This window comes from Rhea americana, unplaced genomic scaffold (genome assembly GCF_003343005.1).
Source record: "Rhea americana isolate MKP2758 unplaced genomic scaffold, rheAme1 scaffold_149, whole genome shotgun sequence".
NCBI classification, from domain to species: Eukaryota; Metazoa; Chordata; class Aves; order Rheiformes; family Rheidae; genus Rhea; species Rhea americana.
In genome coordinates, this window is record NW_028185583.1 from 163342 (window position 1) to 180415 (window position 17074).

A 17074-nucleotide genomic window follows, 5' to 3' on the forward strand; every position below is an offset into this window, starting at 1 on the left:
AAAAAATCCACCTCTTTGCCATTCCCTTTTTCTGATCCAGCTTTATGCTTTATGCTTCTCTGACTTTACTGAAATCCCTGCGCCAAACTTCTCTTATTCTCTGYGTAGCAACAATAGCTCTGAAGGGAAGGAAAAACTTGAAACGCAACCCTATCACGCTGAAGATCCCAGTCCAAACAGCTTCCTTCCTAGTTGGCTCCATTACAAACACCAGCTTCCTGCTCTGATCAACACATACGCTAATTTTAAACTTCTGTCTTTTAACTGACTTCAAAATCAGAACTTTGAATGGAGTTTTAATTATCTTTCAATCTAAAACAAACTAAGGTATACTTGCTGAAAGCTAAACTTTCCCCCTACCCTCCGAAATATTTGATTTATAATATTATATATATAATTACTACCACACTTACAAAAATTTTCTTAGCACTCAGAGGAAGATAAAGGACTATGTCTTAATTTACTCGTGTATTAGCAATACCGCAACTTATTACTAATATTCCACATTTTTAAGTGTATCAATGCTGATATACTCAGCAGCCATGAATCACTCCATGAAGGCCTGCGGAAGAAATCTGAGTCTGCTGCTCACGGGCAACAGGAACAACTGTGCAACTTCCTTTCCCCCATCTGCGGCAGCACCACCAGCAGCCTGCCAGCTTCCTGGGGAGGCAGGGGAGCACAGAGCAACAGAAATATAGCAAGACCCAATTTGTAAGGGCAGACGAACACTTCTAGTTACCACCACTATGCTGGAATTCGGGGCTCTATATAGCGACTTTTGCCTCCAAGAAGTATTTTCACAAACCCACCTATTTCATGACCAAAAGACAACAGAGCTTAAATCTAAAGAGCTAAATATGCAGTGGTTGAATAGTGTCTTTTACGTGCTTCACTCAAGCTGCTGAACAGAATGTAATCAGAATTTTATATAAAGTCAAAGTACTTTTGGGGGATGTATTTGGACCTAATTTTTATAGGCATACAATCACCTGCTACTAGGAGAAAAGTGAGTAATCTCTGAAAATACTGGAAAGACAAGAACAAAAATTGCTGTAGTTTTTTGGGAAAATTCTCATCAACAATTTCATTTCAGGTCAAATTTAACATTCATTTTAATATGGCTGGTTTTCCTTTCAGAATATTATAGCAACAATAGAGGAAATTGAGAGCTATATTCACAGAACTGAAGGAATCCATTTACCTTTTATGCCACTGCTTATGACACCTACGCAGGATGGGAGAGCCCCAGAGCAAATCCCTGCTACTTAGGGGACTTTTAACCTAACACAACTCTAAAGCATTCTACTATAATGTTATTCTGTGGAGCGGTGTTCAGTCAGTCATCCTCTCTAACGTCTACTGACTTCACATATCTGTTCTCCACCTGCAAATAGAGCTTGATGTTTACGATCTATTATTGCTGCCAGAGCTCTGGCTTTTCTATTTTAACGGAAATGGGCAGGAAATATTTTGAAAAAGTCACCGTTTGATTGAAAAATGCATTACAGAAATTTACAGAAAGATTGTATGAAAAAGGCAAGATCTCTGATCCAAATAAACTCTTGCAAATATGCACAACTGTACACTCATGTATATCTCTGTGGGATTACAGCCACAATTCTTGGGTTATAAAGTGCCTGTCAGTATGTTAGAAAAAAATGTATTAACACTATTCCAGTAAGAGTTGAGTTGAGACATAAATACTTACAGTTGGCTTTCTCATGTAATTTAATAGCAAGCTGCTGGACTAAAGGGGGCTACTGGAAGTCTTTGTAAGAGACTTTTCACTTTGCACTCAGTGCACTGCCTGCAGCTAGTTATACCCACACTTCCCACTCCTCTCTCAGTCTGAACACATTCCTCCTTCCCCTTCTGCCCTCCAAAAGAATGACGTTTTCAGGTTTGTCTCAAATCATGAGGAACACTTGCTGCTGGCCAACTTAAAAACGAATAAAGAGAAAGAAAAAAGCAAAGACTGAATTATAAAGATATAAACAGAGAAAGACAAAAGAAACTTCTCTAGATTTGTAAATTTCCCCTGCAGTGACATCTGTGCATGCATGCAACTGCTTAAACCAATAAAAAAAAATGAGCCACGTGTTGTTTTTTCTTTAAAAAAAAGAGAGAGTGAGTGAGAGAGATTGAATTATGTCTGCTTAGTATTTATTTGCTTTTAAGAAACTGCTAATTTAATTAGCTCTCTCTGTTCTTCCACCACTATCCTCTCACTCCTGTGTGGAATTTACTGCATAGAGAGTAAAAAAAATAAATTGGAAGGAAGTAGGCAGATCTCAGAGATTAAATACCTGATCTGTGCCACCAGACACCTCTGTGGTGAYGAAAAGACATTGGAGGCTCAGTTCTGCCCTGCTGGTTTTTAACCCCTGAAACAAGCCCTCAGGGAAAAAATAGGTTGCCAATTATGCTAAACAGTAGCATTCCTAGCCAAGGACTGTCACAGGATAATTATGTTATCTGCTAAACCACAGGCAGTCAGGGCTGAGGAGGCTGCTCCCATCTAAAAATTAAAGGAATAGTTAGCCACAGTGTGGCATTAACTTGCTGGCTATCTTCAGCTGTATTCTTTCACCATGATGAACTCTCTTAATGAAGGATTTTATTTTTTATTTTTGTTTTATATCATCTGTGTTTCTCACAATGTTTTTCTGATGTGGTCATGCAAACCCTGAATGCTCTGTAGGCTGAGTAACTGAGAGAGATTTTCTCTGCAAAATAATAGTAAGTTAAGGACAGCTGGTTAAAAGGTATGGACACAAATATCCACAGCCTAACATTGATGATTTTTCCTCACTCATTTACTTGATCTGCAGCTTTCATTTAGCTAGGTCTTGCATGTTGCATTTGTAGAAGGGATGACAATAATTAACTATTGCACAAGACTATTTTCAGGCCTGATTAATCCTCACAGAAGACTTTGAAGACCTCTGTGACCTCCAGAGGTGCAGAGACGTGAACCCACATAGATCATCCTAAGGTGATAAACTGTGGCCTCGTTAACAGAGCACATGAATGCTCCCTAACCTACTTCAGGTTAAAAAAATCACTGGAAAAGCTTAAATCACCTTAAGCCACGGTTTAAGCTAGCCCTGCTTATTTTCCATTGAGGAAAATTAGGAAATGGTTGCATGTTGGTGGGTCTGAGCTGAGAGGAAATAACTTTGGTCTAAGGGAAGGTGAGCAACAATGGGGGGAAGCTATTAACACCTTCAGCCCCTACAGCTGTGTCCAACCTAATAATCAGTCTCTACATTAAATACAGAGTGTAACGCAATAGTTGAATTTTATGACTAGCTTCTCTTGCTAACTGGGGAAATGTGCAAAGCCCTGAACCCCATGTTAATGGGTTAAAAGGAACTGAAAATAATGCTTAGCTTTCTGATGCTTTCTAGTGCTCTAGCTCTATATTTTCAAGCTTTTTTTCTTTCAGGAATGACAGCTAGAAAGGTGTATTCTTTTTTTCTCTTCTTTTAAAAAAGACATGATCCTAGAGATGCAATACTGACATTAAATACTGAGACTTAGAGTAGAAATGTTATTATTAAACTTAAAAATAGATACTCATTTTGTCATGTTGAAGGCTCTTTTCCCTTCCACACAATTTGTTAATAAAATTATGTATTCCAAACTAAACTACAGAGTTTCCAGGTACAATTAAATGTTTCAGCAGCAAACCGTTTGTCATGTCTTGCTGGGTCTGACTGAAATATCCCCTCCTTCTCTTCTCCCTCCCCTTCCAAGAAACAGAAACACTAGTAGTGATGGGGAAACTATAACAGTGGGAGGAACAGTGCCAGAGGGGAGTGAAAGAGGTGTTGCTCTAAGTGTCCAAGATACTTCCTTTTTCAGTTTCAAAGTTCTGAATTCCTCCAAACTTTTCCAATACCACCTCTCCCTTCCAAATCATGTTTACTCTATAACACAACAGAGTAACGTGATGGTGTGGTCAAACATAAGGGCTGAAAATGCTTTAAAGCCAAGTGTCATGGTCACATAGTTTCTGCWATGCTTTGTAGTTAATGTCTCCCTCTTTTCCTGCTGGCTCATGTTCTGCTACTCTCTACTACTTTCTCTTCCAAGTCAAGCATAGGCCATTTTTCATTTCTGCTTGGTGCTTGGCCAGCACTTGACAACTTGGCTTTATTCAGTCTTGAAGTTGCCCATTTTACTGTTAGTTCACTTGCACAGACTCAASAGTCTTTCACGTCTCACCATCAGGCCTCAGATGTATTCTTCCATCTCCTATTTCCATGTGTCAGAAGTGGCAACATTCAAATCAGAAACAACAATAGCACCTTCTTCCCAAGAACCTGACTCCGGTCTCTTCTAAAAGTCTGATCAGCCTTCTAAAACTTTCCAATTAAAGTACTTGAAGTGCTGTACAGGAACTATGCCGCAATTAGTGAAGTTGATTTAAATTAAGTATGAGTTTTTAAAACTAATATTTTCCTTCTTTTTATAATCATTTGAACAATTCATCAGAAAAGGAAAACCATGCCCGGTGGTACAATGCATGGGGCAGGAAAACCACTACACCCCTCTTTGTATCAACATTAGAGGCCAAATTAGCAGTGTGCTAGAACACTATTTCACATTTTCAGAACAAGAATGAATATTCTTAGTACCTATGCCAAAACCAACACTTTCTTTCACTCAGAAATGTAACAAATCTATAAAACTCCAAGAAATAAATGAGTAATCTTCAGACACATTGAATGCATTTACAGGAAAGGAAATGCACAGCCAATTTTGAATTATTATCAATGAAATAAATTATAACACATTATGTATGTATATTTTAAACATCCCCACTTTCTTGGCAATTAACTGGAGGGTTTGGGTTTTTTTAAAAAAACTTGTAAACACAGCTAGTACCTAGAAATCTTTTTCTGATCAGCTAATAACAACTTTAAGTGGTTACGTGAGTCAAAGTACTTGACTATATCGCACTAAATCTGTGTGTTTCACAAACACACGACAGAAGTGTCATTTTATTTGTTGATTGATTTAGGATTTGAGGAAAAAAATAAAAAGCAAAAAAGGCTCATAGAAAACGTGTCTTCCGCCTGGATTTTGCTCTATTGCTTGTTACGACACGAATGCTTCAGGTAAGTTGATCTCTGGGGGTTATAAGTAAGGAAAGCAATTGGGAGAAAAGTAACAAAACAGACACAGTCTTTTTCTATTCACAATCATACCAAGAGTTATATTTTTAATGTGGCACATGGGCTGCCCACGATCCCTGGCAAAAACGATCTCCAGATGCTACTGGAGCTAACTACTCCTCCAGTTGGGTAYTAGTTAATTCCTCTTGTTTGGCTCCCAAACATTAGAAGTCTCTATGAAGCTATTAGGTAGTGGAGGCAGTAGATCTACCCACCACATAAAAGTTAACCGGAGTCTCCTGGACAAATGTTGGTCAAGAATAAGTGTCTGAGAGTTACCCAAGACCTCTTACTCCCTATAATATCTGCAAAACCTTACTTGGGGCACAGATGGGCATAACTTAGGCCTACAGTATTGCAGCTCTTCCATGCACTGCTCTGCCTTTTGGCATCTATGCAACAACACATATTGATGAATCCCAGATCCTAATATGCACCAGTGTAGGCAACAGTTTGCTGAGGATGCARACAAGGCCACTGGCACATGGAGCTGGTTCCCCACTCCTTGTTTAATGAGAGCAGTACCTGGTACAACAGATGGGAAGTGGGCTGCACTGAACTGAGCAGGGGTGGAAGGCCTGGCTCCTATCTCTGTGGTTTCTTTTTTAACATGCTACTCACTCTAGCCGCCCTCCTATGACACGCTGCACTTCTGTGAAGTTTCCTGGGCATTCAGACTCAATTCCACTCATAACTGCTTTTCTCTCTTAGCTCAGCTGGCTACCAAACAGAAGTTCAGCTCCAAATTGCTTCCTACTGTCTGACCTGGCTCTACAGCCACACAGGGCAGAAGGGGAAGAGGAGAGCCCTTTCTTCAGCAGAAGGCATCAAGCAARATGACAATAAATTCTGTCACGGAACAGCAGAGTTTTGGATTCCAAACCCCAGAAATACTACYGGAGATTACAAACCATGGGCATGAGATCATTTTCTGATCTGAAGCTATGACTATTAATTAAAAAAAACCCTTAAACCTGAGAATGACTCCTGTGTGCCCCTCAAAGGCATTTAAAGCAATCTTTTAATCTAAAAATGTAAATGATATGACCATAGTGAAAATATGAAATTTCATGGTCTGTCACATATTCTAATTGTGCAAATTATTTATTTAGCTAAAAACCATAAATAACAGATTATTTTAAAACTACAAATTATGTGATTCACTTGCACAAAGCAGTAAAAAGCCCAAATCTTTTACTTTTATCTAAGGCCTCTGCAGCATTCTTGCACCTTCACTGAGCAACACATTAAACATTCAGATCTAGAAAATATACATATATATAAAAAAGCATTAAATACTGAAACAAGGATAATCCCATTATCTGATTAGGATTGGCTGATAGCATCTGAGCAATTGGTCAGAGTGAACACATCTCTTAGTACTAATAAAATTCACATTCTAAGGGGTGGGGAATGAAAGCTGATCTTTGCGAACAGAATTTGTTTTCCTTGACGGAGTTTCAAGTGCTAGGACAGCTGTGTCACAATCTAATTCTGCTCAGCAAAACATCATTTAAATTCATATGTAAAACAGGAATCATAGAAAAAAAGGCAACATGACCTTTGCTGTTCACTCTTTTTTTTTCAATATAAAATTTTATCATTTTCACAAAGGTATCGTTGACATAGGATTTTGTCTTACTACTCAGATTTGTCAAGTAACAAAGTGTTATCACAATTTTATGGTATTATATGGAAAAGCACTGTCCACTATACAATTAGTCAATGCTTTATCAATACAAAATCATTATTTGTATGCAACCTGACTGCATATCCACTACCATACAATGACTGAGCAACTTAAGATTCCCRTGTCTCCCTAGCATGTTTTCCACTTAATATTGATCATCATAGCTGTTCTAAGCAGAGAGGAAACACAAAGGTAAGTAAGACTCATTTTTGACTGATATTTTATTTCCAAGTGCCCAAAACTCAAGTAAGGGACAAAAGTATCATTCRTTCCTATGCAGTGATCTTGAGTCGCCTATGAGCAACTCAAATCAAATTTCCTAAGAATATCTCCACATGATGGACAGAGATAGTTGCACTGTCCGCAAAAACTGTTAGTTCAAAAAACTGTGTCAACTGCAACTAGGTAAGGTTAAATAGATTCAGAGGTCATAATATTAAAATCCAGCCCAAAACAAACAAAATAAAATCCCCCCAAACAGGACACTCTTCTCCATGTGATTCCGGCCAGAGAAAGTGAGAAGGCAGAACAGGCCATCTTCACATCTTGTATCAACGTGAAGTTCACAGCGACCCTCCTATCTAGTTCCTACTGAAGCACTCCTATAAAACAGTTTAACAGGAAGTTACACCTTCCATAGCTCAAATGTAGTTCTGGATTTGACCAAAAATATATTGGACAAGCTCTAGCCTAAGGGTTATAGACTTCATCTAAGACGGAATGTAAATGATCCGGTTCTTTTGTTTTAGTATTGTTTGTCAGGAATATATATATAAAAATCCTCACTATCTAGCTACCTTCCTTTCTGTTGGCTTGCAATCATATTTCCTTTCTTCTTCAGTTTTGTTCATACTTTTAACATCAACGTCCTTCAACAGCTTGAAAACAGATCTGAAGGCTTCTCAGCAGCATTGACAAAACCAAATTCTGTCAACTTAGGAGCAAAGACAACTAACTGAACTGCCTCTTTCCCCTGCACCCATCTACTCCTTGGCTACTCTCTCAGCAGAGGCAGCAGCAACCAGCCCCACTCTGGGCGCCTAGCTTAGGCAAAGCAGACTGAAGAGCTCGTTATCAGGGCCTATTACTAAAGCCAGTTCACCATCACTGGCAAACTTCCAACCCTTGTTTTGTCTGTGCTTAGCACTGGCCCTGCCCAGACCTACTTGAAAAGAAATCCTGCTTCCACTACACTGTTACGACTCCAGTCAAAAAACGAGAACAGAGTCAGGATCCCATTCACACCATTTAGAGTAGGCAACTTCAAACGTCAGAATGTGCTTCTCCATATGGGCCATAATGTCAGCTGGTTTGAGAATTTCTACACATCAGAAATATTTCTCTAACCACTGTGTTACGATTTAGATACAATAGGTAAAAAATAGGTTCTTGAAACAGGCTGTTTGCTCAATTATTTATTAAAAATGTCAGCAACAGCCAAATCATAAAGTGCACTTTTTTTCCCTAAATCATCAACATATCCTAAAAGAACAAACTAAACTGAACTCAGGCCAACACTGACTCTGGAATATATTAGCATTTCTTCATTGTTTCTTATATTCTTTTTAAATATAGAAAAGCATAGGCATCTAAAACAAATAAAGGAAAACTTTAAGTAGGGAAAAACAAAGATATATATAAATAGGTAGTAGGTAGCATTTGTAGTAGGTAGCACTGTGATATGGCTCAAATACTGATGAGGACTCAGGAGATTTATGTTTTGCTCCTGGTTGTGTCTTAGACCCACTGAGTAACGACAAGCAAGTCTTCTGCCTCCTCATGCTCAGTTTTCCCATTTAAATAATAGGATATTATAATAAGAGTTGAAAAGTGTTTGGACATCTATAATGAAAAACACCAGGTAAGAATAAGGCATTGTATCCAAGAGTAATAAAAAAGGTGAGGAAGAGGGCTTAGGAAGGACAGCTGAGCCAAGGGGTGGCTGGGCCACTAAGCACAGCTCAGGAGCAGACTTGGTTGTCAGCGGGACTGAACACAAGGGGCTCAGGAGGAAGTAAGATCTCCTGTGACCTTTCCATCTGAGGGAAGCATCAGGGAGGTCATCTGATAACACAACTTTTTATCAACTGGGACAACTCGTTGGACTTTGCAGCCCTGCCAGCACCGACAGCTCCTAGAGCCCAGGTCTCATTCTAATTGTAGCAGATGAGGACACTGATGATCAACACTGCAAGCAGGTAATTAAGTGACTAGCAAATAAAGGGCACAAAGGCACCTCAGTCAACATGCCTGAAATAAAAGGTCATATACACTGCCAGGAGTAAATAAGCAACAAAATGAGGAATATTCATAGTCATCTTTGAAGCAGCCTCAGAGCAAGAGGAGACAAGACATTGACCAGGGATCAACTGAGTCTTAGCCCTTCATACTCATGTTCCTGTGGTTCATACGTCATTCCTTTGATGTGGCTGGTCCTCCATGTCCTTACAAGATCTCTGCTCTCTACCATGYACCTTAGTGAAGGTTCAGCAACCTCCCATGCAGCGATTTTTTCCTGAAGCTGAGTGTGGTCTGCATCAACTAACACTAACTGTTAGGGCGCTTGGTGTTTTCTCTGGAAGATCACAGATTATATGGCAGCATTCACGAGCAACAAAATGTATTTTATAACTCAAACATTTTTTAAAAAAACATATATATGATTTTTTTCTATAAATAGTCTGTTTATTTCACAGGATCACACTTTGATCACCACTGACAGTACAAATAAGAACAGTTTTGGGGACCTTCAGTAGTTGCCTTTACTGTTGGAATTTTAGCTTGAGACACACACAAGGCCAACATTTCAAAGTGTCTGAGCCTTGCAGTGCCTACTAGCAGGAGATGAACTTGCAGCTATCCATTCTGCCTGAAAATATGGTCTTTCTGTACCTTTAAATGGGTATCCAAAACACCCACTGAATTAGCCCAAATTCTGGGGCTGTCAGAATTGTAGCCCCATCTGATAACAATGGTAAGATAATGAGCAGTGGGTTTCCCATGCTCAAGACTGACAAAGTGAAAAAGTTTGGGTGTAAGTTTAGCAGAAACTGAAAACAATTCTCTCTACATTGTATTTATAACTCCTCCATAATTTTGCAGAAGAATGAAGAGGAGACAAAAAAAGAAATACGATTCCCAGTTATGAGCGTTATGAGGATTCAGCCTCAGCGCCATCAATCAATTTTAACCTGACAGAAAATAATTATATAGGAAGATTAAGCTGCCATTTGTATAAGGAATAAATATTTCAATGTTACTGGCTGCACCTTCTTCTGCCGTTCTTTTGTGACTATAAAAAGCAAAAGTAAGCATAAGAAAAATTCATATATATGCTTGAAGTTCAACGTATAGCTGAAGCCAGAGACAGCATTTCAGAAATAGTTCTATTTTTGTTTTTAATCACAACATCATATAACATCATTCCTCAGATGTCAAACATTGAAATTCAAAACAAAAGGGAAGCCTAGCAGTGATATGTGTATACAGTGGTGTGACTTTGCAGGCGTGGCTGGAAATCTCAGTCTAGTGAGAAAGGAAGCAAGCTGTGATCACATTGAAGTTTCCACTGATCCACATACCCAGATTACAAGTTCCGCCCGAGTTAGAAGGCTCCACTGCTAAAAACTACATGCTGTGAGGGCTTGGGATTATGCTTGAATATTACATGCAGCACCAAGTGAATTTTAACTGTCTGCCTCCAGATACCATGACTAAAATTCACATTTAACCCTTTAATTAATTTCATTCAGAATTACACCTTTCTGCAGCATTAAAGCCCTCTACAGAACTCCAGATTTCTTCTCAAGAGTCAGAACTCAATCTCTGTCCCACAGGCTCTTGACCAACTCCAGAACATGCTTCCGTCTTACCACAGGCTCTAGAAACCTTCAATGTGCTACGTGCCCCCTAAGGCTCTGAAGCTGCAAGCTCCTTCTCTTCTAGATGGGAGATGTACTGCTGTGTTAACTGAGACATGCCACCACGCTCATATGACTAATCAACATTTAAAACAAACCAGTAAAGTATATATTAACTATCTGGATTTACAGGCCTGGATATCTGCAATCCATTTTGCAGAATATGTATATCAGGATACATTATCAGAATTGATAATAGAAGTCTTGCACTGCAGTTATTTGTGATCTCAATAAAACAAAGTCAGCATAGATACCTTATCTCAAACTCCAGGCATCTATACTGTAAATCGGGGGGAGGGTGGGAAAGGGTGTGTTTTCAAAAACAGCAACAAAAAGCTACATATGCTAAAAAAAACAGCAGTACAAAGTCTTCTCTCACCTTATCAGAAGCATTTAGTACCTAAGATTGTAGCTACTAATATTATAAAATCTCGAGCTGGGAGCCAGAGGCACAAGTGCAAACTTGAGGGATGCAGTGTGTCACTATACAGTGCATGACAATCACATACAATAGGTTCTCTTGCTTCTCTGAAAAGCACACTGCATCACCTGATATACACTGATCCATACATATATCCCATTTGTTTATGGATGCTGGTTTCAACATCTAAAGACTGGTGGATTAGGTTTCATTTATCCCAGAAACTCAGGTTCTCCATATGCAAATAAAAAGGTAGCAGATGAACAAAATGCTTGAGCTAAAATCTTATGGCTTGCAATAAGGTACTCTCAGTGAGAGGTCTGCAGCTCTGAATTTTTCTTTCCTCGTGGGCTCACTAAAATCTGAATTTATGGATTGACACTTCTTACAGAATGCTTGTTTTTTGTTTGTGTTTCTTTCTGATCACTTGCTCACTCTCTCTGACTCTCTCTCTCTCGAAAAAGTATGGCAGGGAGTTAACAGGAAAGAGCACCAGGCTGGTAAAGTCCCTGAAGTGCAAATCTGCATGCTGGAAGGATAGTCTAGGGGAATACCACAACATGCCTATCCTGTCATAGCCTTCTCAAGGCACCCTTTGCGGGCTACTGTCAGAGACAAGATACTGGGCTAAGCTGACCTTCAGTTTGATCCAGTTCAATATAGTTACTGTTAGGGAGGGATTCCAGCACTTTTTTTTTTTTTTTTTTTGGGGGGGGGGGAAGGGCACTAGGTCCCAAGAAAAGAAATGCAATTTTAATTATGGCAATAACCTCTGTGTTAGGATTTGAGAAAAACCAGTAAAAAAAGTGGAAAATTTGGAAAATTGGTTCTTCAAGCCTAGCACTTAGAGTGCAGGCTAGGGAGTTGAGGGCTTTTCCCAACTCTGCCAAGGACTTCCTTTTGCTACTGTGGGCAAGTCATTTAGGGCTAGACATCAAATGGGATATGACATTTCAGCTCAGTTATCTCAGCTTCCTCCTCTTCGAGAGGCACAGATAGCTGGAATGACTGGCTAACGGAGGTGTTGCAAGTAGCTCAGTGCAGCTCCGAGATGCTCTGCTACAAAGTGCAATAATGCCAAAGCTCTTCCACTTTTAAAAGGATAGAAGCTGGAGGAATAAACTCAGCCTTACTTCTTCCTCACTAAGAATTATCACTTGTAGGGGCCTGTTTATGCTTTCAGATTCACCACAGACTGAGTCAGGGTATGAATTTAAGGCTGAGTATCTCCAAGTCATATTTCACAGGACCAAAAGTTCTTGTTCAGAACAGCACTGTCAGTGCTCAGATGGCTCAGAAGGAGCCATCACTGAATAAGCACTACTGGAACAACTTCTCTTTATAGACAAGACCTGAAATTGCTGTACTAATAATCAATGATTAGTTTCCTTACTGACAGCTAGCACAGCTGAAGCAAACATGTTTTCCATTTCATTCCAAAATTAAAGTAAGGCTGCCCAGCTAAGGCAGTTACAATTCCTCTGCACAGACTCAAGAGAAGATGCTGTTCACTTGTCAATTAACAGGAAGTCCCATAATGCAAAGAGATAAAAAAGAGTAGTCTGAGAAACACGTTAACTTTTGACCTATAATAATCATTTCACTGACTGCCAAGGTCAACAAACAGGATCCTACCAGTACTGCTTTCATCTCATGGGGTGAGCTGGGTGGGAAACTGTTTTCCTGTGCTGTCTGTGCACATTTCCATGTCCTTGGAGAGGAGGGGAGGAAAAAAAAARAAAAAAAAAAAACACCAAACACTTCTGGTCTATAGTAAGATTAAATCCAAACGTGACAATTTGTGCTCTGTTTCTGAAAATGTTTAAGATTAAAGAAACTCTCACCCATCCCAGAGTAAACAGGCTCTGGGATTACATACTCAGCTCTTTGCAAACCAGAACAGGAGTAGGACCCCAGTTTAAGGTTGGCCCAGCAGAATATCCTGATTGTCAGGGCAAGAGGTTCTCTAGACCTTCCCTCTACAGCTTGTTCCTTGCCCTCTACATGCTCCCTGCTGTGCTCCACTAACTCCATGCTGAACTAATTGACCTCTTCTTAGTAACACTAGTAAGTGCATTTTTACCAGAAGTTTTATTTTTCAACAAACCATCACTATTCAGAAACAACAAAAAAAACCTTTATCATCTATCTAGGTCTGCTTATAAGTGTTACCTTCCCATCAGGCTTCCCCTTGATGACTAGCTTGTTTCCCTGTACTTTGGCTGGTACCAAACCATCCAAAACCAAATGCAAAGGCTGGTGGGGGGGGTCTCTTTTCATTGCACAACTCTTATCTTTTGATAAGCTGGTGATCAGAAAGCAGAAGCAGTATCTTTGCACATGATAGTTGATAATCCTGAAAAGTGCTCCACCTCAGCCACCAAATGGGAGAGAGCACTTTTGTCAAGTCCTGCCAGGCCTGAGAATATCACACAAGAGGAAGGAAGATCAGGAAGGAGAGTATGCACTTGTCCTTTTCCACATACCTATACTGTCTACACAGTCCTTCCAAGCCCCTCTTGCTGTAAGCTGCTAATCTTCCTGTTTGTTCACATTTGCAGGCCATGACAAGTAACAAAAAAGCTATGGAAAAATGCATCCAAATACAACCGAAAAACAGGAACTGAGGAAGAGAAGACTGCAGAAGATTGTCTGCTGGGTGTTCACAAACAGCCAAGACCAGCTTTGCTGTCCACCAGTGGATCATCAGTACGAGTAGTGATTAAAGCCCTGACACTGATACTGCTGTAACTCTGAACAAGTCCTGGGTAAGAGACAGAGTTTAAGAATCAAATTAAATAAGAACAGAAACAGAGCAGAGATTAACTAACTGAAGGGAAGAAACACTAGAAGCATACAAGAGCAAAAAGACAGAAACTAAATACAATGAATGAGAAAAAACATAAGTTGTCATGGTGGCCGCAGTCCAGTCAGTCCTCTAAATTCAAAGTAAAGTAAGAACATGCCCCTAGGAAACATTTCCAAGTCAAAAAGACCAAAATATAAGTATTTTATTCAACAGTGCTTTGCTAACATAGGAACATACGAAGTTAAGACATTCTTTGTATTAAGTTTGGTGTCCAAAAATATTTAAGAACCCTCCCATCCAATTCTGATGCCAAACTGTAGTGAGAAAGCATTGTTAAAAAAGATGGGGGACTCTTGGAAGATTAAGTTTTGGAAGACACATGGGCATGAAAAATCTTATTCTTCCTCCCTGTATAGGATGGGGCTGGCTGGGATGCATATATATTTGCCAAGCTGGGTAGACTTTAGTTCTATGTTTAGACCTTAATCTAACAGTTAACCCAAGGGGAAAGTGCATCAGGATCCTGGTCTGTTTAAGTACTTCAGTACATATTTCCAAGAGAAAAAAAAAAAAAAAAAAAAAAAAAAAAAAAAAAAAAAAAAAAAAAAAACACGCAGGACATTGGATTGCATCCATACTGAGTGTTATATTACATAGTATACTGCATTTATTTTAACACTCTCACTTTCAGGGAAAGTTTTATTTTAGCTGTCTACATCAGAACAATTTCACCTGATTAGTCCAAAAGCTCCACTGTGATTTACTATTATTGCCCTCTGTAACTATAAACTAGAATCTGAGCTCTACATGGGCACAAGAGCTCACATTAGATATCCAGAGGGCAGGATCAGGACCCTTAAATGCTAGTATGTTTAGGGAAAAAGATGGAGGGAACAGGAAAATAACTTCTAACAGCTGCTTTCATTTGGCTGGAGAGGGATCTGAATGCACTATTGATTCCTTAGCACTAAAACAGATTTGTAGCCCCTGTGTGTACAAGACAAGGATCTCCTTCAACTCTAATCTCTAGCAGCTGTCAAAGACTTAAATGTCTTGTAGCTGTCTGGCACACCAAAAATTAGGACTACTTGCCTAAGGGGCAATCAGTCTCCACTGAAACCAGTGCAAGTCATCCCACCACCCTAATTACAATTAGACCGAGCCTCCCAAATTACCTGCACAGGAAGCGAAAGAAAAATAAATGAATCTCTACCACCCATAGAAGTACCAGCCCCAGTGGCTTCTTATTGAGGATATACGCTCACAACATCTTCAGTGAGGCTGAAATTGCAGGGGGATTGCTGGTTTGTGAAACCTTCTGAAGGCTGTATCAGTGCCTTGGGACAAGCATATCGTCCTGAGGATAACTAGGAATTGTGCTTATCAGTTAAAACAGTGACAACTACAATTGATTTGCAGGATCAAGGAAGCATCACCATAACTTACCTCTTTAGATAGCTGTTGCTTACCGCTCCTTAATTAAAGTATTTTCAATTAAAAGAGAACAAGGGTGACTTTTTTCTTTTTTTAGTTAAAATTGTAAATCCAGCCCAATTATTGTCCACTAGCATTCTGTGTAGAGAACAGCGGCTATCCTCTTTCAAGATATGGGTCCTTCTCAGCCAAAACGCACTCAGAATACACTTTCACACTTAATATTTTGGACACTTTTCTACAGGATGTTTAACAAAAACTTTAAACTGGTACATCTGTTTCCTAACAGCTACCTTGAATTAATTATAATGTATTGGCTGCTGGATGACAGCTTTAATGCAATAGCAAAGTTTATTAGAAATGGCCAAGTTTCTTTCACGTAATGTTGGGCAGGAGAAGAACTCACTCAGTATTTTTGCCGGGGAGATGTGATTGGAAAGTTGTACCATAATAGAATTTTTCTGAAAATGGAGGCGTAACTACAAAAATTATCGCTTTGTATCTCCATGAATAAACTAAGGACAAAAAAGTTTGCACTGTCTCCCATCTGGCAAAACATTCCCAGAATAATAGCAATAAGCAAATTAAGAATAAAGTTCAGAGAATGAAGAGTTCAAGTCTACAACGGGACTTTTTTAAAGAATGCTAGAGAAATAGGCTTTGAGGAAAAGAGAGGGGAAAAAAAAATAAAACGCCAGTGCAGTGGCATTTTTCTAGGAAACTGCAGACCTCGCTGGAGTTAATTTAGATCCTACATCCTACTATTGTGAGAAGGGACTCAATCTGTTTTCCAGCAACTAAAACACGCAGAGTAATCCCGAAGTGCCTGCAACCCAAAACACCAAGTACTTCGCACTACTTTCAAACAAGTCAACTCGCAAACAACTAGAACTGCCTTATTAAAAAGAGCAGGGGTGGAGGGAGAAAAAGTTCCATTCACATGCTATCTATTTATTTTCAATAGCCTGCTTACACATAAAAACGTGCCGGAGCCAAAAGCAACCAGATGGGCGGGTGACTAGCCGCAGTGCCGGGCGAGGTGCCAAAGGCTCTTTCCTCCCCCCCCCGTTTCTCTCGCTATTATTTATTTATGAAGGGGGAGAAAGAGCCCGAAAGCGCGCGGGGCCGGGGGGCAAGGAGGGCGCCGCGCCGCCATCACGCGCGGGCTCACCCCCGGCCCGCGCGGCCGTTAGGGAGCGCCGCTAACGGCCGGCGCCCCTCGCCCGCCCAGCGGCGCGCGAGCGGGGAGAACAGCCGCCGCCGCCGCCGCGCTGCTCCCCCCCGACCCGTCCCCCCACCGGGCTCTCTGGGCTGGGGAGCACAAGGGCGACGGCTGCTCCGCCGCCCCCATAACTGCCCCTCGCGAGGCTCGGGCCGGCCCCGCCGCCGCCGCGCCGTTCCCCGTCCCGCCGGCGGAGCCCCCCCTCCCCTCCCCTCCCCGCCTCGCAGCGCTGCCCCGCCGGCGGCGCCCCTACTCACCGCCGGCCGGCTCGGGCAGCGTGGAGACCGAGGTCTGGCCCATGCCGTCGCCGAGAGGCGGCCCGCGATCACGCAGCCCGCTCGGCCCTCCGGGCGCGCAGTCTCCGCCGCGGCTGTTTCCGGGGGGCCATGTCA

General features: G+C 40.7%; 1 protein-coding gene across 3 annotated transcripts in view; it reads right to left on the reverse strand.

Moving 5' to 3' along the window:
• PHACTR2 (phosphatase and actin regulator 2) overlaps positions 1-17068 on the reverse strand; it is a 92408-nt gene extending 75340 nt beyond the window's left edge. For all 3 annotated transcript variants that reach the window (XM_085299262.1, XM_085299261.1, XM_085299263.1), the window contains exon 1: positions 16940-17068. In XM_085299262.1, the coding sequence (XP_085155388.1) occupies positions 16940-16982 (43 nt within the window). In that variant the 5' untranslated portion in view covers positions 16983-17068. The remainder of the gene's footprint in view (positions 1-16939) is intronic.
• Positions 17069-17074: the final 6 nt, after the last annotated feature.